Source organism: Nycticebus coucang, chromosome X (assembly GCF_027406575.1).
Source record: "Nycticebus coucang isolate mNycCou1 chromosome X, mNycCou1.pri, whole genome shotgun sequence".
Classification (NCBI taxonomy): domain Eukaryota; kingdom Metazoa; phylum Chordata; class Mammalia; order Primates; family Lorisidae; genus Nycticebus; species Nycticebus coucang.
In genome coordinates, this window is record NC_069804.1 from 5,648,557 (window position 1) to 5,673,761 (window position 25,205).

Sequence of the window (25,205 nt, forward strand, 5' to 3'; positions counted from 1 at the left end):
TTTGCAAGATCCTCAACCGGAATTTACTACGGACCTTGCAACGACGCAAAGCTGATAGCAGGGAATCATGGCTGTTTGCATAACTGGGTCTGACCTATGGAACCAAGCAACACACCCAGATGGCAGATATGAGGGCGTGTCAAAGCAGGGGTGACTGACCCAGCATCTGTGTGTCCTGAGGTTCTGGGGCACCCAGATCAACAACAGGCTAGGATATGTATAGGAAGTCACCTTCCTCAGAAATTCATGTTCAATTAAAACTTGGGAACTTGACCTAATTTGGAAATAAGGTCTTTGTAGTTGTCATCAAGTTTAATATGAGGCCCTATTCACTGAGGGCTGGGCTCTCAATCCTGTGACTGGTCTCTCTGTAAGAGAGAAGAGAAGGTAATTTGGAGACAAGACACAGAGAAAAGATGGAGGTAGAGACTGAGGACCCGTGGCTAGGAGTCCACAGGATGGCTGGCGACCCCAACCAAGCAGCGAGAAGCATCTTACCCTGCAGCCTTTGGTGAGACGAAGCCGCACCCACACCCTCCTCTCTGACTTCTGAAATGTAAGAACGAATTTCTGCTGTGTTTGGCCACTCCGTTTGTTAGTTTATTACAGTACTCCAAAGAAAGTAACACAACTAGTTGACAGTGTAGGAGAAAATTTGAAGGGACTCAGGTCCAATCTATGGATGACTTCAAAGTACTTTAAGTCTCCCTTGTAAAGTTTCAGCATTTGACATGCAAATCTGTGATACTTGATCAGGGGTGGGGGTCGGGGGTGTAAATGTGGAGGGGGGAAGAGACAGAGAGACAATGTTGGAAACTTGTGTTTTCTTCTTTGAAAAACATTAGTGTTGACAGAGTAAAGTAATTATGAAAATAAATATAAACTAACTCTTTTCCAGTCCTTAAAAAAGCAGCTGAAAAATAAACGAATTAATGAATTAAAAAAAAAAAAAAAAAAGCAGCTGAAAGAGTCCAGTTTGTGTTTATTTGTCCCAAGCAATTCAGGTCCGGTCAAGCATCAATGCTTTGCGGTGGTGCCTGTGGTCTGTGGCCCGCTTCATGAAGATACACTGCTCGTGGTCTGCCCTTCTGAGGGGTCATCCCAATGTCCTGGCGGCCTGCCTAATGCTAGTGTCTAAACTCCCCCAGTGAAAGAGGTGCCTTCTCCAGGATCTCCTCATCAGAACCACAGATGGTAGCTACACTGTGTCTCCAGGATCTCCTCATCAGAACCACAGATGGATGGTAGCCACAGTTTGGGTCTCCCTCCTCATCAGAACCACAGATGGATGGTAGCTACAGCCTGTGTCTCCAGGATCTCCTCATCAGAACCACAGATGGATGGTAGCTACGGCCTGTGTCTCCAGGATCTCCTCATCAGAACCACAGATGGATGGTAGCTACAGCCTGTGTCTCCAGGATCTCCTCATCAGAACCACAGATGGATGGTAGCTACAGACTGTGTCTCCAGGATCTCCTCATCAGAACCACAGATGGATGGTAGCCACAGCCTGTGTCTCCAGGATCTCCTCATCAGAACCAAAGATGGATGGTAGGTACAGCCTGTGTCTCCAGGATCTCCTCATCAGAACCACAGATGGATGGTAGCTACGGCCTGTGTCTCCAGGATCTCCTCATCAGAACCACAGATGGATGGTAGCTACAGCCTGTGTCTCCAGGATCTCCTCATCAGAACCACAGATGGATGGTAGCTACAGCCTGTGTCTCCAGGATCTCCTCATCAGAACCACAGATGGATGGTAGCCACAGCCTGTGTCTCCAGGATCTCCTCATCAGAACCAAAGATGGATGGTAGCTACAGCCTGTGTCTCCAGGATCTCCTCATCAGAACCAAAGATGGATGGTAGCCACAGCCTGTGTCTCCAGGATCTCCTCATCAGAACCACAGATGGATGGTAGCTACAGTCTGTGTCTCCAGGATCTCCTCATCAGAACCACAGATGGATGGTAGCTACGGCCTGTGTCTCCAGGATCTCCTCATCAGAACCACAGATGGATGGTAGCTACGGCCTGTGTCTCCAGGATCTCCTCATCAGAACCACAGATGGATGGTAGCTACGGTCTGTGTCTCCAGGATCTCCTCATCAGAACCACAGATGGATGGTAGCTACGGCCTGTGTCTCCAGGATCTCCTCATCAGAACCACAGATGGATGGTAGCCACAGCCTGTGTCTCCAGGATCTCCTCATCAGAACCACAGATGGATGGTAGCTACAGTCTGTGTTGTCCAATTTCAAAAACTTAAGTTATAAGAGAATTTAGGATGAAAATAGAAAACCAGCGAGAGGGCCATTCAAACCATTGGGTGATGTCTGTATTAATTATACCCAGATCAAATAATAAAAATTAAAACAATATTTATTTTTTTCCTGCCTTTGAAAACTAAAACCAACAAGGTAACATTGAGAGTAATATGGAGATTTTATTTAGGTGCCAACAGATTCGGGAACCCAACCTCAGGTTCTATGAAGTCGACTGAGGACTCCAGTGACCATGAAAATGAACCTCCATCTCTCTCGCCCCTTTGCTGAGCAGAGACTTGAGAGGGAAGCCCCCTATTGCAGGCACACTCTGAGATCGTCACATAAGGAAGTGCCCACCTGTGCTGCAGGTCTGCCTCTGTAACAACTTACTCCCAAATCTTTTGACTCTAGCTTGTGGTCCGGGCCGCTGATCCCCTTTCTTTTCCTTGCAGACAATGACTAGATGGGAACTTCACAGTGAAATGCTGCATGACTAGGCACAGGACGTGAGCTGCAATGAGCTCCAGGTGGACTGTGAGGACTGCATGTGGACGACCCTGGGACTCAGATCAGGTACTGATTGTGGTCCCAGCTTTTCTCCCCTGTCAGGGAATGGCTGTTAGGGCTGTACGGTAAGATTTCAATAAAAGCAGCCACTAGAGCCCTAAGATGACAGTTACAAATAACAGGAAATGTTTCCTTTCCCTGTGTCTGTCACGCCCTGATGGAAGTTTTAAATTCCAGGGCTCTTGGAAGGAAATAAAGAATGTATAGGTTACAGTGGTATCTGGAGAGGACCAAGTGTCCTAGAGGACAGGATTCCAGGTTTGGGTCCTCACAACAGAAGACCGGGATCTAGGTGGCTGGATGGAGCCTCAGTGAGATGCACAGTGCCAGCCTGGGCCGCAGGTAGAATCCCTTCTCCATGATAGGCCTGAAAAGAAAGATATTCCAGGCTGGGCGTGGTGGCTCACCCCTGTAATCCCAGAACTCTGCGAGGCCAAGGTGGGTGAATCGCCTGAGCTCACGAGTTCGAGACCAGCCTGAGCCAGAGCGAGACCCTGTCTCTAAAAATATAGTCAGGTGTTGTGGTGGCGCCTGTAGTCCCAGCTACTTGGGAGGCTCAGGCAAGACAATCGCTTTAGGGCAAGAGTTAGAGGTTGCTGTGAGCTATGACGCCATAGCACTCTACCGAGGGCAACGAAGTGAGACTCTGTCTCTAAAAAAAAAAAAAAAAAATGGTATTCGACAGTTTCTCTTACAGAAGTTACTTCTTTCCCCAGAAAAGCTTTCTAGCATCTTTTTAAACTACGTACAAAAGGGTGAAGGAGCATGGAGGTCCCATAGCTTACAGCGTAGACATCTATTGCCTTTCCCAGTTTTTACACAGACCCCCTTATTCTGTGCCTGATCACTAAAGATATAAAGTCTGTCTGTTCATAAACAAAATAAAGATGCTGTTTTCTATGCAGAGCAGCAATTTAGATGCACCAGTTGGGGTGGAGGTCCAGGCCTTCCCTGCTTCACACCCAGGATTCTGGGCCTATTGTTCAGCCCTTAGTCTTATCCTGTCTTCTTTGAAATGAGCCATGTGGCAGAAATTACCACTAGCAAATTCCGAGTTCAACTGTAGAAACCTGCTATCAGATTCAGTCTCAAAATCTGCTCTGTCTGCTTTCAAAATCAAGGAAAACGTGTTTTTAAATGGAAAAAGAGTCAAAAAAGTTGATTCTATTAACCCGTGAAAACGATTCTCAGTGTCCATGAGACAGTTTCATGGGTGCACAGGACACCAGCTCACTCTTATATTGCCTCTGGCCAGTTTCTGGCTAAAATGGCAATGCTCAGAGGTTGACACAGATGCTGTAGGGTCCACAAACCAAAACTACAGGACAGGTTTGCTGGCCCTGAAAGATAACAACTCAGGCAACCACAAGAGTTAAAAGAAAAGCAGTAACATTGCAAAGGACAGGAAAAGAAGAGGTGAATTGTGTAACGCTGTCAGCCGGGCACTGACATGTGAGCCCTGCACCCCTGCAGCCCGGGGCATAGAGAGAAGAGTTACAATAGGAACTCTTCAAGAAATCGACACACATGTCAGACAGGAAACTAGCCTCATTAGAGAATTACTCTCTAGAAACTGAATCCAGAATCTCCAACAACTTTCTTATATCACCCAATTTAATTAGCTTTAATAATGCTCAAATTATTATAGCAAATTATCAAAATAATGTTGAGAATTTCATATAGTGCTTAAATAGTATGTATCCTACATAATAAGACATCATATCTAACGGAAAAACATGTAGCATGCAGGTTTATTAATGTTCCTTAACGTCTCCTGCTCAATGACTGTGCTATGAAGCTAGTCCCGATTACAGAGATCTGTTAGTTGGCCAAACACAGAATATTTTATTAATATTCTATAAGTCTTCAACACAACTAGAAAGGAGCAGAAAGTTTTATATTTTTATAAAATGTTCTTACTCCTATAAAACTGAATTCATATAAATCCCCAGTAGACAGAAAGCAAGAATACAGACATGACATCAACTTGCTCCAGGAGCATCCTCAACATCTCCCTAGGAAGCTGCCTTTCCATCAGCCTGTGCACCGTGCATGGAGAAGCCAGTTGAGTGCATTGCATGTGACCCAAACAGTGTCTGGGTTGGAAACTTCACAGTATTTTCTGAAACTTGGAACATTCAGAAAATGGCCATTTCCCCAGAGCTAACTAATAAGAGGCCCCTGTCCAGTCTGAATTTTACAGGGATATCCAGTTTTAACATAGGAAGTTCCTTTGTTCTTAGCATCCAGACGTTGGAGGCTTCTGTGGAGAGCCCTGCCTACCCCAACACTAGGCCTGCCCCCATCCTCTCAGAAATATCGTGTTCCACCCGTGTGACAAAGGGTGCCCCTGGTAAATTCCCAGGCAAGTCCAGAAACCTGCTCACAGATTCAGTCTCAGAATCTGCTATCTCTGCTTTTCAAATCAAGGAAAACTTGTCCTTCTGTGTTAGTAACAGACGATTGAGAAGGAAAACAACTTTGCCATTACCTTGACGTGAAGAAATGGCACCAACACTTGCAGAGTGTCACTGGTGACTCGGTTAAAAAGGCTTTTTGTGGGGGCAAGACATGATTTCAAGAGGGACTTTACCTAACAATTGCAATCAGTGTAACCTGGCTTATTGTACCCTCAATGAATCCCCAACAATAAAAAAAAAAATTAAATTAAAAAAAAAAAAAAGGCTTTTTGATCATCAGAAGCTTCCTGTCCTTACAGACACACAGCATTCTTTATGCAATGTCTCTTGTCAGTGGTCAATAAAAGAAGAGGGGGGAAAAAACCCACAATAGCAGTATTTTATCCTCATCAATGTGTGTTTAGTTTACCACCCAACAGGGAAATTTAAGTCTCCTAGGAAAGACAGAAACTCAGAGCAAAGATACATTTAACTGGAATTTTTTTTCTTCTATTGGTTTTCTTAACATTAGAAAAAAGTTAGGATTCCTATCATAACAATCCTGGAAAATATACATCATTCTGCGCCTTCATTTGTCTTCCTGAAAGCTACTTCCAGTTCTAATTTTATTTACTTTGAATCACTTTTAAAGTTACTGCTTCTCGGAATCTGTTTAACTAGCTTATTATCACTCCAGCTATCAGTGTGTTTTGGAGTCCGGTACTATGAGGACTCTGGCTTTGTTCCTTTGGCTCAGTGCTGTTTTGGCTACTTGGGGTTTTTTGTGGTACCCTATGAATTTTAGGATTGTTTTCTTGATCTGTGAAGAATGTAATTTGTGTTTTGATTGGACTGCACTGCATCTATAGGTTGCTTTGGCTAGCATTGTCACCAATTACTCTGACAGGTGAGCAGGGGACATCTGTGCATTTGGGTGTCTTCTCTTCAGTTCCTTTTATAGGTATTTTGTAGTTTTCCTTGGTTAAATTTATTCCTAGGTATTTTAATTTTTGTAGCTATTACAGATGGGATTTCTTCTTTACACTTGATCTTAGCCAAAAGGCCGAGAAGCAATGGGATTTCTTTTTTTATGGGTATAAAAACAGACACATAGACCAATGGAACAGAAGAGAACCCAGAAGTAAATCCACCCATTTACAGCAAAATGATTTTCAACAAAGTCACAAAGAACATGCACTGGAGAAAAGATGCCACCTTCAATGGACGGGGATGGCAGAATTCGATATCCATATGCAAAAGAAAGAGACTAGACGCCTATCTGTCACCATGTACACAGATCAAACTCCAAATGAATTCAAGACCAAAAGCAACAGAACTATTAGAAGAAAACGCCAGTGAAGTATTTCAGGATATTCATGTACGCAAATTACCACAGCCATTTTGGGAAACAGTATCAAGGTTTCTTAAAAAGTAAAGCTGCAATTCCTATCTGACCATCTAGCAATCACACTACTGGGTATTTATCCAACAGAGTTTGTCAGAGGGAGACCTGCACCCACATGCTTTGCTCACTTCCCTATCAAAACTGAACTGTGTATGTGGTCTATAGATAACATCTCATGCTTCCAAATACAGACTGTTGGTATCATTAATAAGTACTTACTCTTAACTGGGAGACTAGTAGAACTTAAAATAGGTACAAAACCAGAATGGTAGAGTCCAAAAAAAAAAAAACCCAACCCCCTCCCCCAAACTTTAAATAGCTCCTTTGACCCTCTTACCTGGAAGAGGTCAAAAAGTAGGAGAAAGAAAGGAGCCATCCAGGTAAGTTCTGCAGGATAAACTACCTGTGACACACCAGCTCCCGGCTCGTTGTCCATCTATGACTTTCTAGGATGACCACCTTACTTCCTCTGATACCTGGGCACATAAAGAGCAAATTCCATAAAACGGATCCACTCGCCTTCCAACCAAACTACCAGCCTCGGTAGGTGAAACGTCATTTTCTTAGAATTGTAGTAGAACAAATTTCAAGTCTACCTCAGAACACAGGACACAATTTCTAAAAGGAAAAGCACTGGAGAAGAGACATTTGCAGGGCTCGCGCAGCTGTTTGTATGTTAAACCGTAAGGGGCTCTAGATCAAAGAGGAACCACATGGACAGACCCCCAGCTACATTAAAGTAAAAAAGACTCAAATGACTAATATCAGAAATGGACGCAGGTGGCATTATAATTTACACCACAGAAAGAATTAAAGGAGAAAAACGTTTGCTGGTACAGGGTAATAAAATGGATAACCTAAAAGAAATGGATAAATGTCTAGAAACTCACACCTACCAAAACTGAATCATGATGAACATCTGAACAGTCGGGTAAGTAGAAAGGAGATGGAAAAAACCACTTCATCATAGTAAAGGCCACAAGTGAAAAGTGCACAGCAAACATCCCTCTCAGTGGAGGAGGGCTGAAGGCTTCTCCCCTACAGGCAGGAGGAAGACGAGGGCCCCAGTCTTGGCCCTCCTACCAACACAGCCGTGCCACTCTGAGCAGACGGGGCAGGAAAAGAACATGAAAGCCACACAAATGGGAAAAGAAGAAGTGAAATCATCTCTGTTTGCAGATGATACGTTTTTACATGAAGAAAACTCTAAGGTTCCTCACATGCAAACAATACTATTTATAAATAACACATTTCAAAAACATGTCTGACTCATAATAATACAACTTTATATCTAAAATTACTACCGTGACTGCAATTTTTGTTTTCTCCTTTGCACCAGAAATAGTAAAGAAAGAATTTACCACGTTGTCCTACAGGGATCTTCAAACAGTCCCCTTTCAAGCATTTTTGGATCTGTACTCTAGAACATTCCTGACCTTCTCAGTTTTAGCTAGAAGCAGCAACAATCCAGCTCTGAGCAGGTTCCTTAACAAGCCCTGAGGGAACAAAGTCGTCTTTCCTTTCAAAGGAAAATAGGATGCGAGTCAAGAAAGGCTGCACTGCGTACACAGGCTAAAAATGACTTCTGCTCTTGAACTTTCTCTTTCTAAGAAACAAAAATTAACTGTCTTTAGAAAGATTTAGCTGCTTATCAGTTTGTTTAAGTTTGAAGAGTTGCTGAAATATTAATCTCATATCAGATTTTGAAAAAAAAAAGGCAAAGCCATCTATTCAAGTTAAACTCTGAAGCAATTCCATCACGAACATAATCTTTATAGAATATTGATATAAACAAAACTCCAATGTTTTCGGACCCCAGGAATCAGTGAAAGCAGTGCACGTTGTTTTAAGAAGCCTGTGAAGAGAAGACTGAACCCCAGCACTGCACACCATCGACCCAGGTCTCTGGGGAGCACCCAGGACAGATTCCACTCCAAGACCTGACAAGGTAAAAACAGATAGACCTTAAAAGTAACTGAGAACAGTGCTGTTAACATTCACGAACGTCACCCTGCAGGTGGCCAGGGAGCCGTACCTGGCATGAGGGCGGCCGTGGGGAACACCTCCTTTAACTTGGTCTGGCTTTCTTCCACCAGCTCCTCTTTGGACATGGGGAGCTGCAGGACATCTATTATAATCTGAGCAGCCTCCAGTGCCTTCTTACCCATCACCAGGGACTTTACATCCCAGCTGTAATTCTTTCCATAGCGATCACATATTTCTTGAAACACCACTGAATACAGCCGCTCAGTATCTGCAGAAACAAAACGAGACAGAGACGTTCATAGTGCATACTATGTGAAAGGTCGGTCTGGGTCAGGCCAGCATGCATATGCCAGCACGCACAGACGCCGGGGAGGTCACGTTCCCTGAAAAAAGGCTTTCACAGAGAACTAAGCAAAATGAACATGTTTGTGGTCTGTTCTTACCCTGCGAAGCCTCCCCTCAAGTTTGCTGGAATTATCTTTGAAGTTGTGATCTGTAAAAAGTTAAAGAAATGTGGAGAGAATGAAGTGTGTACAATCTGGTTTTCTATTCACGCCTGTGTATTTGAATCTAATGTATACCTGGGATGGTAAATTCCACCTGAGATACATGGTATCAGTAGCCGGCATTCCCATGAGTGCTGAGGACAGCACACAGCATGCTCTTGGACATTTCTTCTGCCCAGAGGAACAACTCCCAGCCACAGAGCACCTGGCTGTGGGCCTTGCTGCAATGCTCCTAGGCGAGGGGAGAAGGTTTGGGTACGGGCAGGGCATCGGATGGCAGACACGGTTTGAGAATCGGCCCCTAGCTCCGCACTCGCTAGGGGTACAGCCTCAGGAAAGCAGTGGGGCACCTGCTGCCTCCTTTTCCTGGTGTTCAGACAAGGTGAATGGGAGTGTCAGAGAGAACTGCTCTATCACCTCTGACACTGTGACCACTGACACACAGTCTACCACACTACATGGGGTGAGGAACTCCGTCTGTATTAACTTGACTTACGCGCGGTTCTTTCTCTGTGTGTACTACTGTACAGATACTGTGCTGTTGCTATTTCACCAACAGAAGGACTACTGTGAGTGCTACACTAGTGTAAAGACATCACTGACAGGGCACGACATGCAGGTAAACGTGTCAGACCAGTGCTGGCCACGCCATGCACGCTCATCACAGGCCAGCTGCCCTTCACACCAACAGCACTTTGGCAGAGGCCTGTCAAGAGCACTTCCGGGCAAACCAACTGATTGTTCTGCTAGGAGGTGTGATTCATGATGAAAAGCCACACATGCAAACTGAGGAACATGCAGGAGAGCCTCCATAGCTACCCACCTCCCTCCGCGGAGCCCTCCTTGCACTGACCTAATTCTCACGGGTTGACCCGCACCACACGTGCATGTCACCACCACAGATTCTCACAGGCCGACCCGCACCACACGTGCACGTCACCACCGCAGATTCTCACAGGCCGACCCGCACCACATGCGCACGTCACCACCTCAGGCCTCATTCCTGATGCTCGCTGCCTCAGTGTGATCATCACTTTGGTACAGTCTCTTGGCTGGTCACCTCACAGAGGTCCTACTATATACCAAATATGACGATTTCAAATCCAGGTAAGCCACATGAAGCTGAGTGCTTCCTGGTGACAGTCATCTCAGGCCCCCAGTGAAGGTGGAAAGGGTTTGTCCTGGAGCCTGGACAGGCCCCTCACCTTCCTGTCTGCAGTGGCACTGACAGAAGAGCTCCACAAACCTGGGAGGCCGTAGATGGGGCCTTTCACACACACCTTACAGGGAAGACACTTTGCCCAAATTCAAATTCAGATTTCATTAGGACATAGGCCATCCTGTCTTAGATTTGGCACTGAAGCCTTCCTATAAGGTGTGGAGCCACATGCCAGGGTATAGTTGGCCCTGAATTTGCAAGGCTGGATCCAACAATGGTTCCTGAAAATAGCTGGGCAACTTTAAGGGCTTTTAACTGGCCTTCCTGCAGTGAAACAACAAAATACAACAATAAGAAAATGCAGAGAAAGCTGTGTGTGCACACGAGGTTGTAAACATTCACACACACTTGTACGCACACAGGTGTGGGCCTGCCGACACCAGGCGTAAGTGCTCCACACATCCATCACCCTCTGTCAGAACCTGTCCGTGAACAGAAGGCAGAGAGGATTCTTTGGCCAAGGGAGATGATCTTCACAGACCCTGCACCCTGTCCTTTAAGCAGCACCCAACCACATGTCCCGGCCGCACCAGTGGTATCTGCTATGCCTACTCAGGGACTGGCAGGACCAGGCTCACCGGTCACTCTGGCTGCCCACTGTGGACTCCACCCCAGAGTGTGCACCCCTCCTGGTGCCAGGGCTCACTGCACTTGCTCTGGGCACTCTCAGGCTTTCCCTCCTAAGAGTGGGCAGAGACAGCCCCACGGCCTCCTCCCTGTGCCAACACCAGGGGCCAGCACAGGCTTCTCTGTGTGGCTCTCGGCTGCGCTGCTGAGCCGGTGCCCCTTCGCTCCCTGTTTAGTGTGTGCTGAGCTCTCTGCCTCCCCTCCTCCCTACAGCGGCCCCTTGGCCCCTTGAGTACTTGTCTGTCCTTTCTGCTTTCCCTGGTTTTCAGGACAAAACTCATCATAGCCCTGAGTCAGGTGCAAGTTCATCCTCGGCACATTAGCTATTTTTCTCCTTGTTGTTCTGTCGACGTCCTGAGCTGTATGTCAATGGATGCCATGCAGTGCACAAACCTCAGAATCTCCACCCTTCTGGGGACTTGAGATTGCTGAGGCATGACCCCTGAAATGGAGGCAACAGGTCTCCAAGACAAGTGTCACTGGATGGACTATGGGGGAAGCCATAGTGTAGAGAATAGCTTCACAAACTTGAGCTTTTCTGGAACCCACCTCACACCTGGTCTCTCTAAAGAAGTTTCACAACAGAAAGAAGGAAACCTTCTCAGCCTCCTCTGAGAGAGAGTCACCCTGTAATGAGCCTCCTTTCAAGCTCCTGTTCTCTGTGGGCAGGAGAAAGAGCCAGAGCTCTCGGGGCCAGGAGGTGGACGGGTCAGCAGTGAGGTGCTATGTTTTGCTTTCTCGACTTGAAATTTTATTCTAGTAGTTGAGAGAGGAAGACTGGCAAGGATGAATTGGAGGCACTGAGCAAGTGAGAAAGAATTGTCAGGTTGACAAGCAAGGCCAAGGAGCACAGAGCAGGCGGGGGACGGAGGCACCAATCGGGGCTGCGGCTAAGGCAGGAGAGCCAGGGGGGACGCAGACTCTAACGACAGAAAGACTGGATCCTCCAAACTGCTTTAAACACTGTTCATTTACAGCTTAAAATGTCACAGTGCGTTTAATTTAAAAGATACAGAACTGTTGGATTATAAACCTGTAGGGGACTGTGCAGACAGCCACTTTTCTTCACAATCTAGATAAAATCATCCTAAATCCCCCATGGATTAAGGAAGGATCTAAACAAGTAATTAAACTCCTCAGATCCAACGGGACTATACCAATCATGACGGCACACTTAAAGGGCCAGAGCTATAAAGGAAAAAGGCTAAAATAAGGTAAAGGAGCCCAACCCAGCAGTGCCAAGCTATGAGACACATCCTTTCCTGGATGATAACCAGCTTTAAACTTTTCAAGTTGCTTCTTTGGCGTCAGTTTTCACCGTGAAACTTGATATTGTTTATAGCATGCTTACAGATGCATAAAGCACTACCTTCCCCTTCCATGGGTGAGTTAGAAAAATGTCCTGTGCAAAACAAGATTCCCTCTTGGCTGGGGTCCAGGCAGCGCGAGCTGTGGGCAGCTGTGGGAAATCCCAGACACGCCACAGGGAAGCCTAGGCAGGCCGCACCACGTGTAGGAGGGCTCAGAGGATGGTGCAGGGCCAGGGCCCCAAGCCTGTTCTCATGCTGAGTGGCAGCTTGGTTCCGTGGTGGGAATGTGAGGCGGACGTCCAGTGTCAGTGGCACTGCTAAGAAGGAATCTCAGTACCCAGCAGGAGGCTGGGCTCGTAGCCTCTCGGCTTCTGTCTAATGTCCAGGTGCAAAATTCCTCATGGAGAGCACACTGGAATCCTTGCCGAGCCCATCATTGTACCGCAGTGGACAGCAGCAGATTTAGCCAAGTGAAGACACGACTTGGTGGAGGCATTGGGGCCTGGATCAGTGTCACCCTGGTGACAGTGCAGTGAGGGCCAAGCACACAGGGCAAGCTCAGAGGCAGTGGTCACAGCACTGGCACTGCCCGGCAGTCTTGGGATCATTCCCTAGGAAATAATATAACAGTTGTCTTTGGGGACTTCCTTTTGAGAGTGACTACTGAAACATGTGCATATCTGCTGTATATGTATGTTTCCAGCTTCATGAAGGGTATTACTGAAAAGTAAGGGCACATCTCCAAACATCGACTACTGGGTGAGTAGACAGCTACCCTCAACACTGAGCTGTGAATTGCATGAGCCTGGAAAGCGGGCCCTTCACAAGGGAAGGGTGCGCACCCTGGGAAAGAGCAAGATCCGCTACCAGGGGTTGCCTGGGACTTATTTTTACCTTCTTACGCAGTCAAGCTTACTTAATAATTTCTAGAACCCTAATGGCAAAAAACCCTGGAAGGCCACTGTGGGCAAGCTACTGCAGGCAGCTCCTCATGCTCCCAGTGCACAGCGCTGCCCACCTTCAGAGTGCCCCCCAGGTGGTGAGGGTGAGTCAGACGCAGCCGGCCTCCATCAGGACAGGCCAAGCCAGCTACTGAAGGCAGCTCCTCATGCTCCCAGTGCACAGCGCTGCCCACCTTCAGAGTGCCCCACAGGTGGTGAGGGTGAGTCAGACGCAGCCGGCCTCCATTAGGGCCAGGCCAAGCCAGCTACTGAAGGCAGCTCCTCATGCTCCCAGTGCACAGCACTGCCCACCTGTCAGAGTGCCCCACAGGTGGTGAGAGTGAGTCAGATGCAGCTGGCCTCCATCAGGACAGGCCAAGCCAGCTACTGAAGGCAGCTCCTCATGCTCCCAGTGCACAGCGCTGCCCACCTTCAGAGTGCCCCACAGGTGGTGAGGGTGAGTCAGATGCAGCTGGCCTCCATCAGGACAGGCCAAGCCAGCTACTGAAGGCAGCTCCTCATGCTCCCAGTGCACAGCGCTGCCCACCTTCAGAGTGCCCCACAGGTGGTGAGGGTGAGTCAGATGCAGCTGGCCTCCATCAGGACAGGCCAAGCCAGCTACTGAAGGCAGCTCCTCATGCTCCCAGTGCACAGCGCTGCCCACCTTCAGAGTGCCCCACAGGTGGTGAGGGTGAGTCAGACGCAGCCGGCCTCCATCAGGACAGGCCAAGCCAGCTACTGAAGGCAGCTCCTCATGCTCCCAGTGCACAGCGCTGCCCACCTTCAGAGTGCCCCACAGGTGGTGAGGGTGAGTCAGACGCAGGCGGCCTCCATTAGGGCCAGGCCAAGCCAGCTACTGAAGGCAGCTCCTCATGCTCCCAGTGCACAGCACTGCCCACCTGTCAGAGTGCCCCACAGGTGGTGAGGGTGAGTCAGATGCAGCTGGCCTCCATCAGGACAGGCCAAGCCAGCTACTGCAGGAAGCTCCTCATGCTCCCAGTGCACAGCGCTGCCCACCTGTCAGAGTGCCCCACAGGTGGTGAGAGTGAGTCAGATGCAGCCGGCCTCCATCAGGACAGGCCAAGCCAGCCACCTTCTCCCAGGGACTGGAGGAAGGTGTCTGCTCCGGGCACCCCTGTGAGGATGGTCACTTAGGTAGTCACCCCAGTGTCGTAGGAAGGCACTGTTAAATGTGGAGGAAGACAGGAGGCAAAGCATGTGGAAAACTCAGGTTCTGGTTGAGGGTGACGAAGGAAGTGAAGAGCCATTGCCTTAAATTTCAGAAATCCCTTACATGTGAGAAGGTAAATGGAGCTGTCCCCAAATGAGAACAAGCAAAGACTATTTATTGGGAGCTTGTATGGCAAAGTCGGCCACCGTCACCTGCCTCTGCGGGGGCTCAAAGGCAGTCAGAGGATTGGCGAAGCTCCACTGGGGGAAACGGGTGTCCAGGGTCCCCTAACTGGAGGCTGCTGGCCCAGGGGCACTGAGGACAGCTCCCTAGAAGTGAGGCATGCCATAGGACTAGCTTGGGAAGCTCACTTGGCTTTCTGGTTGACAAGGGAACTCCCCGGCATGCTTGAGCCACTCAGGTCCCACTGAAGGAGACAGTCACTGAGCTGGCCAAACACTGGGCCACCAGCTAGCATTACAAGACCTGCATAGCTACCTGTGAGCTGCTCCTGGGCTTCTTCCTGGCCACCAAGGGGATCCATAAGCAAATCCCTGGTGCACCCCCAGCTGTGTGGTGGCCCCACCCTGCCTAGCCCCACTTACCACCCTGTTCCAAGGTACCCTGCATCCTGAGCCATGCTTCCCCACCTCTGGTGACAGCCACTCTACAACACGTCAACACCAAGGCCCTGGGACAGGACAGATAGTGTTTAAGAGCGGGAATGGCAGTGGTCAGGAAACCCTGGCACAGTTGGACAACTACCATAACTCTGTGGGCTGCACTCCAGCATGTCAGGAAACCTCAGCATAGTTTGGACACCTGCCACAACTCTCGGTTGGACACCAACATATCTGTGTTCTGCCCCCTGCCCCCTCTCCAGGCCTGCGGTTGGACTAAGTCACAGACATTCTCTTACTCCAATATGATCCTAAGGAAACTGCGACTTGTGGGAAACTCTCAGAGCTGCAGACCAGAGAGGCATAGCAGGCACAAAAGTCAGATGCAACGGTGTCTCAGGAAAGGGAAACCAAAGGATGACAGTGTCAGACGCAGTGCCATCCCAGCCCAGGAATGTTAATACTCCCCTCAGGCTTCCCACAACCCCCATGCAGCACACCCTCCACGAATAACCACCACCTGTGACCTGTGACAGAAACCAGCCTGCCCGGTCCCACGTGTGCGGTTTGCTTATCCGGCTCCCTGATGAGACTGCACTCAACGTGGCGCTGCAGGACGTGCCCTCTGCTGCTGCAGGATGTGCCCGCTGCTGCTGCACGTGCCTCAGGGGCTATGCTAGTTAACTTTGGGTATAAAACAAATTGCAATGGTATGAATTCGAATCCACAGCAACCTAAAATTTACTTAAAATTCAGTCCAGCTTTCAAATGACTGAACACAGTGGTCCTTCTGAGACAAACATTTGTTAAGTTGAGAACATCTCGAGTCCCCAAAGTAAATGTAACATGGAATATTGATAAGAACCACAGATAACCATCTCGAGTATATAGAAATGGGACGTGGTCAGGAGTTCAATTAAACAAACGTTTACTGAGTGGCTACTCCATGGTAGGCACTGGGAAAAAAACATAACAATTGAGACTGAAATACTCTTGCAAACAAGGTTACAAAAATCAGTAATTAGAGAAGTTCATTAATACTTGTCCCACAAAGTAAACAGAAAGAAATGTCTGCAGAGGTAAGAGAAACCTTGCAGAAAGAATGAGTAAGAAAATGCCACTATATGAATCACAGTGTTTTTCTCGCCAGAAGACCTACCAATGTGTCACCGTCACCTAACCACAGGGACCTGCCCTCCGAAGAATTTCCTCTAAATTCCTGAAAGCGAAGTCGTGTAGAACCTATTTTAGGTGCCAGCAGAAACCCCTCACTGTACTGGGAGGGAGGCGAGAAGGAAGGAGGGAGAGAACAGCCACGGTCTGCTCTTCAGCGAACACTGCAAGTTCTCCACACGCGGAGAGCACTGAAGTGCTCCTTCCCAGGGCTGGTGACAATCGAAGAATGAAATGAATAATTAACAAGCATGAAATTGTGAGTTTCAGGAATATTTGCTTCAAATTAGAAGCTTACCCTAGTGGGCTTAGAAGAAAGTATTTAAGTATTCGATATATTGCTTCCTGTGGCTGTAAGCTATCATTTTTGAACTATAAAGAAAAAATAATATCGCTTAAAGATAAGTAATGACAACTTCATTGAGTGATCATTTGCAATGTAAAACTTCCGATTTGCATTTGGCATAATCCATTGGCCTTAGCAATTATTCCATGTACTAGGTATAGGTACCAGGCTAAGAATTTTTCCTGATTATTTCACATCTAGATTTTAAAAAAATCACTCAAAAAATTAACTTGTTCAAAAACACTGCTGGATATATGTCTGTTTGGAAACATACGTGTGTATTAGGGAAAGGAAAAAAAAAAACAAAACATTGATCATAAACCACAAACTATAAAACTTTTAGGAGAAAATCCTTAGAGCCTCGGGTTACCTGAAGGCTTCATATTTTCAGAATACAAAAAGAGCCATAAGGGGCCATATGGATAAAAGGGCTTTCTTTAAAATGGGAAGACATGAGTAAGAAAACAAAAGGCCAGCTAGAGTGGGGAACATATTTAAACATGCACACACACTCACAGACACACAAAGAAGCTGCACCCAGAATACAGAAAGAACTGAACTTCACACCTCAGTGGCCAGACAAAAGACCCACTGTGGACAGAATAATGGTTCCCCAACAATGTCCAAGTCCTAATCCCCAGAATCTATAAATACGCTAAAATTCAAAGCCCAAAGGACTTTGCAGAAGTGATTAAGAATCTTGAAGCACGAATCCTATGTACTCAATTTTGATATGAGGACAATTAATGACAATTAAGGTTATGGGGGGGGGACCAGAAAGATGGACGGAGGGAGGAGGGTGGGGCCTTGGTGTGTGTCACACTTTATGGGGGCAAGACATGATTGCAAGAGGGACTTTGCCTAACAATTGCAATCAGTGTAACCTGGCTTATTGTACCCTCGATGAATCCCCAACAATAAAAAAAAAAAAAAAAAGAATCTTGAGATGGGGAGGTGATCTGGGATGACCAGGTGGACCCAATATAATCTCAGGGTCCTCACCAGAGGGGCAGGAGGGCAGGGGCAGAGGAGATGCAGACATGACGTTGTGGACAGAGGGATGATCTGCAAGGAGCCTGAGAACAAAGTTGGGCCTGGAAGTGGGGGAGGCAAGGAAATAGCTTCTGTCCCTATAGCCTCCACAAGGAAACAGAGCCATGCCAAGCCTTACTGGGTGACCACTCTGTGCCAATTGATTTTATCCACCAAGACTGATTTTAAACTTTTGACCCCTAGGACCATCAGATAATAAAAGTGTGCTGTTTTAAGCCACCAGGCTTATGTCAGTTGGCCACAGCAATAAGAAGCTGACACACACACCAACATAAAAACCATCTGGGGGCGGCACCTATGGCTCAAAGGAGTAGGGCGCCAGCCCCATATGCTGGAGGTGGCGGGTTCAAACCCAGCCCCAGTCAAAAACTGCAACAAAACAAAACAAAAAATATTTGGCCAGTTTCTTTACAAGTTTATAGCTACCATGCAACCACCAGGAAAGAGCCAGGTGTTGACCTAAGAGAGATGAATGTGTGTGTGGCCCAGTCCCACTGAGACTTGCGCAGGGACGTTCACAGCAGCTTAACTGCAACAGGTGTCAACTGGCACAACCCGACACACCCTCAACAGGTGCATGCACAGTCACACCGTGCTGCGTCCACACAGTGGGACACCACACAGCAACACAAAGCAGAAAAAGTGTGGGTGGACAAGACAACCTGACTGAGTTCCCCAGAAGCCATCCCCAATGAAAGAAGCCAGGAAAGAAAAGAGCAGCAGCTGCAGGACCCCCCAGCAATGCCAGGGAGTGCAGGTGCATCTGCAGCGGGGCAGCTAAGCTGTCTGTGCTGGGGCTGGAGACAGGAGGGACTGCAAAGGGGCACGAGAAAACTCCTGGGATTGTGGGAGTATCTGTCATCTCGCGTGAGGAAATAGTGTCACGGGTGGCTAATCCCGGGAAGGGTCAAACCACACACTTTACATATGGGCAGCTCACTGCACTCCTATTGTACCTCCATAAAGTAGTTTAAAAAAGGAAAAAGAAAACTTATGAGGTTGGGGGGAAGGCACAGTTATAATGTTAACAAATAAAAGTAACCCAGAATGATTTTAAGAATAGCTGGTGAGGGTGGCGCCTGTGGCTCAGTGAGTAGGGCGCAGGTCCCATATGCTGTAGGTGGCGGGTTCAAACCCAGCCCCGGCCAAAAACCACAAAAAAAAAAAAAAGAATAGCTGGTGACGGTCACAATGGGCCTGGAGGCCAGAGTAAGGAAGTCTCCCTGGGACTTGTCAGTTCCCTTCAGAAAGTGCCCCCTCCCTCGTGCAGGGGAGGAAGCCCTGAGGGCCCCTGTTGAGCTTTCTCAGGTAGGAGGGGATGCCCATGTTTCTCAGGCTCTTGGCCCAGTCCCACCATTCCTAGGGCCCAGGTGAGCAGAGACAAGGTAGATGCCAGCCCCTGTGTATAGCACACCCACAGCCTCCTGGGTATAAGCAGGCTGTGCTCCTTTTTTCCATTTCATTATGGGGGAGGTGGGATTGAAGGGATAATTTAAGAGGTAAGCAAGGCACCCTGGTTCACAGAGGGTGACAGCCTGTCCCAAGCTTGGAGCACAGGGAGGCTCCCAGAGAAGAGACCCACCCATAGGCAGGTGCCAAGGGGTGGCAGGCAGATGGGGGCGGGGAACCTGGGGTCAGCGCCAGGGCTTGCCAACCAGTATGCTAAGTGCTGGTCCCAGCCACCGTGAGGTAGATAGGCAGGGTGGGAAGGGATCTGCATTTGTAGATTTAACAAAGCCACAAACTCCTTCAGGTGAGTTATCCACATCCCCTCTCCTTTGCCTATGTATCTCCTTTCCGTCTCATTTTTCCTGCTTGGGATTCTTCAGAGCAGAATCTCAGATGGTGCAGATGCTGACAAAACAGTGCTCCACTATTTCCTGCAAGTAGGAAGCATTTCGTTATGCTTTGAAGTGACAGATTCACCTTCCTCTCCTGCTCCCCATTTTGAACTGGGGCTCCATAAGCAAGAGTCACAGGACTAAAGCCTTTCTCTGGGGCCAGCACCTGTCCTGGGCATCACTCTGAGCATTAGAGATGATTCATAAAGGCGGGTCTGACACACCACACTAGATCCTCTTCACCTAGTTACGAGTGACTCTCTCTGCAAAGACTTCCTCTCCTGGTCAAATTCACTGGCAATTATGACTAGCGTTATCTTGTGTGTTTGTGTATCTCTCAATCAGTGCAACTTTCAATATTTAAATAGAGATTAAGGAACCAAAAAAAAAAAAAAAGCAAGAAAACATCTAACTTGAGGTTGTAGTAACCAGAAACAATGATAGATTTTTGCTTTATTTATTTTTTTGAGACAGAACCTCAAGAGCTCTTGCCCTGAGTGCCATAGCATCACAGTTCACAGCAAGCTCCAACTCTTGGACTCAAGCAATTCTCCTGCCTCTGCCTTCCTAGTAGCTGGGACTACAGGCACCTTCCATAACGCTTGGCTATTTTTGGTTGCAGCCGTCATTGTTGTTTGGCGGGCCCGGGCTGGATTCAAACCTGCCAGCTCAGGTGTATGTGCTGGTGCCTTAGCCATTTGAACCACAGGTGCTGAGCCTATTTTTTGTTTTTAAGAGCATCATTAAGCCAAGGTTAGACACACCTAAAAGTGCAACATCCTTAATACATGCATTGTTTTGGTTCACTATCCAATAACCAATTCCAAAATTACTCGTTGTGAGTAATCTAAGTTGTACTGAGTAACTATAAAATGAGATAACGAATAGTGATGCTATCTAACAGTTTTCTTCACACCGTAACATGATGGTCCAGAATTGGGCACGGATTTTGTCCCTTGGGAGACAGCACAAAAGTATTTTTAGTTTGTTAGCCTTTTTTTCTCTTCACTTAAAACACTCCTCTACACACGAAACAATAATTACAAATCTCAACTGATGGATATGCAAGGTATAAGGACGTAATCTGTATGACAGCAACACCACCAAAAAAGGGGGTGGCCATGGAGCCCTTAGGAGCAACGGTTTTGTGAATTATTTAAAATACATTAGTTAGGATGTTTATCATAATCCTAATGCACAAAACAACCACCAAGAAAGTAACTCAAAAACACATGGTAAAACAAATGAGAGAAGAATTAGAATGGAACACTAAGGGGATCTTTATGAAAAAAGGCAACAATGGAGGAAAAAAGTAACAAAAACATAAAGGAAACATGTAAGAAAATGCCACACAAGTCCTACTTATCAACAAGGGCATTTTACGGAAATGGATACGTAACCACTCTAATTAAAAGCAGGAAATGTCAGAATGGATTTTTTTTTCTTTTTTTTTTTTTATTGTTGGGGATTCATTGAGGGTACAATCAGAATGGACTTCTAAAAAGATCCCAATGTAGGCTGCCTACGAGAGAGAGCCATCAGGTAGGCTGGTGCAAAAAGGTGGGATTAAAGGGTTGGGAAACACACCTCAAGCCAGCGTGGGACGTCTCCAACAGAGCTGCAGTGCCTATGGTAGAATCACACAGGGTACACTTAAGGCAAATATTTTTTACTAGGAAAAAACCCCAAAACTTGTAATGGAAATATTTTATAGTGATAAATGATAACTGTCACAAGAGGTAACAACTATAAACACATAGGACCCCAAGCACATGGTCCCAAAAGACAGGAGACCCACTGAGGAGCTGAAGGGAGGGACAGCTGATCCTCTAACAGGGGCTGGAGACTTCCAAACCACACTCTTGGTAATGGGTAGAACCGGACTGAAGACTAAAAAAGAAATGCAAGACTTGGTTTAAACCACTTAACAGTCTAAGCCAACTGAACGTTACAGACGTCTATGGACACACCACACAAGGGTAACAGAAGATTCTGTTGCTCAAGTGTACACGAAGAATGTCCCGGCATAAGATACATGCTCGGCCATAAAGTAAGTCTCAATACATTTACAAAGAACTAAATTCGTGCAAAGTATTTCCCCATTCAACTATGAACTGAAATTAGAAATCCATAACGGAAAAAGAGTTGGGAAATCCACAAATCATGTGGCAGTCAAAAAAACACACTCCTAACTATTCATGAGTCAAAGAAGAAATCAGAAGATGATTAGAATGAAAACAAAAGCACACCACACTGAAACCTACAGGATAGAGAGAAAGCAGTGCTGGGGGGGGGATGTGTGTCACTACAAATGCCCATGTTAAGAAAGAATGGCCCGGGAGGTGAAACCCTGCTAGCTTTGAAGATGGGCCAGGAAAATAAATGTGGGTGGCCTCCAACTGCTGGAAGAAGCAAGAGAAGAGTCTCCCCTAGAGCCTTCAGAAAGGAACTGAGCCTTGATGTTCCCCTGAGACTGGGGTTGAGACTTCAGACCTCCGACCTCCAGAACTGGCACACGACCAGCTTTAGGCTCCGCCTGTGGCAATTTGTTATAGTTACCACAACAAAAGAACAAGAATGATCTAAAAATCTTTAACTTTTTTTCCCTTAAATGGGCTTCTATATAATTAGTCTCAAATATATAGTAAACACAAACATAAGAATAAACCTTTTGCATCATTTCATTCACAACTGAAGGTCAGTTAAGAGGAAAACGGGGTTTACAGAACTATGTGTGACTAAAGTCCTCGAGGCCGCCCATCAGTTTTAGTAAAAAATAGCCCCCTGGGGCGGCGCCTGTGGCTCAAGGAGTAGGGCGCCGGTCCCATATGCCGGAGATGGCGGGTTCAAACCCAGCCCTGGCCAAAAACCACAAAAAAAAAAAAAAAAAAATAGCCCCCTGGGCCTTCATTATCACGAATGAATAATCACACAAGTATAAATCCTGCTAATCTCTGTTTTCAATTTCTCCATTTCAAATTGACACCCTATAATGCTTCCACTTAGCTAATGCCAATGTTTAAATTCATCTCAAATCGTATAGCGCTCCGGACGGAGGTAGGTACCTTTGTCCAAACCCTCTTCAGGGCTGGCTTCCCACGTGTCCCAGGCTTTGTGCAGAAAGGCTTAATTCATATACCACAGGTTTTTTGAACAAATGGAAGCCAGCAACTGCCCTCCACAGCACGCACAAAGGTATTCCTTAAAGATGACCTCTTCCGCCCAAACAGGATTGCTTCTATCCACAGGGCCTCCCCAGGGGCCTCTGCTACCCTTCCATTTCCACCCTTGCTCCTGCCATCTCCTATCCAAGGCCTGCTGGGAATCACTACCAGGGATGCATTTACTACTAAGAAGATCATGTCAAAATTATGCTTTTTTGTTTGTTTGTTTGTTTTAAAGACAGAGTTTTACTCTGTCACCCTGGGTAGAGTGCCACAATGTCACAGCTCACAACCACCTCAAATTCCCAGGCTCAAGCAATCCTCCTGTCTCAGCCTCTCAAGTAGCTGGGGTTACCAGCACCCACCACCACGCCCAGCTAGTTTTTCTATTTTTAGTAGAGATAAGGTCTTGGTCTTGCTCAAGCTGGTTGTGAACTTCTGAGCTCAAGAAATCCACCTGCCTGAGAATCTAAAAGTGCTAGGATTGCAGGTTTGAGCCACCTTGCCTGGACTTTTTTTTTTTTTTTTTTTTAATTTAAGGCAATGTGAATTATTATTAAATGTAGGAAACTCGTGAAATAAGAGAACAGTGCTAAACAGTACAAAAGTGCTTCCTGACAAGTACAAAGGTGGTCACATGACAAGCATATTCCTTTAGCTACTACAGCATGTTTCTTGTTCACTTGTTTTGCGTCAGTGTGGGTAGAATAATGTCAGAAAACTCAACTGTGAAAACACAAGCGGGGTTAAGATTGTAGAAAATTCCTTGGTAATCTTGCCAGCTCACACACTGGATAGCCCTGGGCCATTCACTGATAGGTTTACCCAGAAAATCTGTGGAACATTGGTCCAGATAGTTTGACCCCTTCACAGTGTCAAAAATGTTAAATTCCTGGCAGTATTAATCTGCTAGGGCTGACAAAAGAAAAATGGCATAAACAAGGCTGCTTGAACCACAGAAATGTACCCTGTCACATCCTAGAGGCTACAAGACAGAGATGCAGGGGTCTCAGGCTGGTCCTCCTGAGTCCTCTCTCCTTGGTGTGCAGACGCTGTCTTCCCCCTATGTCCTCAGGTGGCTGTCCCTCTTCCCCCTGAGTTCTCGGGTGGCCGTCCCTCTTCCCCCTGCGTCCTCGGGTGGCCGCCCCTCTTCCCCCTGCGTCCTCGGGTGGCCGCCCCTCTTCCCCCTGCGTCCTCGGGTGGCCGTCCCTCTTCTCCCTGCGTCCTCGGGTGGCCGTCCCTCTTCCCCCTGCGTCCTCGGATGGCCGTCCCTCTTCCCCCTGAGTTCTCGGGTGGCCGTCCCTCTTCCCCCTGCGTCCTCGGGTGGCCGTCCCTCTTCTCCCTGTGTCCTCGAGTGGCCGTCCCTCTTCCCCCTGCGTCCTCGGGTGGCCGTCCCTCTTCCCCCTGCGTCCTCGGGTGGTTGTCCCTCTTCCCCCTGCGTCCTCGGATGGTCGTCCCTCTTCCCCCCGTGTCCTCAGTCCCTCTTCCCCCTGTGTCCTCATGGGGTCGTCCCTCTGTGTGTGTCTGTGTCCTCATGCCCTCTTATAGACACAACAGTCCTGATGGGTCAGGCCCACCCTAGTGACCCCATTTTACCTTAACCACCTCTTTAAAATCCCTGTCTCCAAACACAGTCACATTCAGAGGTCCAAGGGGTCAGGGGTTCAATATATGAATTTTGTGAGGGCACAATTCAGCTTGTGACACTGGCTTAAAAACCTTTAAGTACTCAGTATTTCTTTTTATAAAAGCCAAGAGCAGCCAGTTAAAATGATGCCTATATGTCTTATTTGTTAAGGGATAGGGGTTATCTCAACATGGGGAAGGGATGTGGAACATCAGTAAGAAACAAGGATCAAGATTTTTTTTTTTTAAAGAATAGACCTTTGCATAATACGTATGTGAAGACTGGCTGATATTATCTCAGATTTTAATTCTACCTACGATTTCTTGAAAGAGGCTATCTAAATGCACACGGTGTGGTTCCCTCCTACGCAGAGTACACTTCCGATACTCAAAAGTAATGGAAGTTTTATTGACAAAAAGAGGCATAGCGTGGTAACCACAGGCACAGCTCAATTTACCAAGCCTTCCATACATGGGGGCTCTAAAAGATGAGCAGAAACGTTCACGCACGTTCTCAAAGACCAACTGCCCTTTATTCCACAGCTCCAATTACCTGGGAAGGACAGCTGGGGAGAGACCGCCTTTGCTTTGAACAGGTAGGGGCTCAGCAGACACATAATTAAGGCTAGCTCGATGTTCATTTTCTAACTATGTCAGGCCTTGGGAGGTGTTACTGCAAGTCAGTCAGACAAACTACATGAAAGACATTCACAATTCAATCAGCTCTCCTTTTAATAGCTATCCCAAGGACTTGTGCTAACCTGGGAAGTATAATGAAAGAATGCGGAGTTCTTATCAAGTTCAAAGATTATTGGATTTGGGTGCAAAGAAGTTTACGTATGATATAATAAAAAATCTAATTACCTGGATGTAAACCGAAGGTGGCTGGGAGGAGCACTGCTTTCTGTAATGGACAGACATCTCTCAACTCCCAAAACATTTAGAGATGTTTAAGAGAAGCAAGACTGCTGAGTCCATTTTCTGTTAC

The 25,205-nt window shown here is 47.0% G+C and overlaps 1 protein-coding gene across 1 annotated transcript in view; it reads right to left on the minus strand.

Moving 5' to 3' along the window:
* PUDP (pseudouridine 5'-phosphatase) overlaps positions 1-25,205 on the minus strand; it is a 106,107-nt gene that overhangs the window by 55,148 nt on the left and 25,754 nt on the right. The window contains exon 2 of the mRNA XM_053579489.1: positions 8,670-8,888. Within this exon, the coding sequence (XP_053435464.1) occupies positions 8,670-8,888 (219 nt within the window). The remainder of the gene's footprint in view (positions 1-8,669; positions 8,889-25,205) is intronic.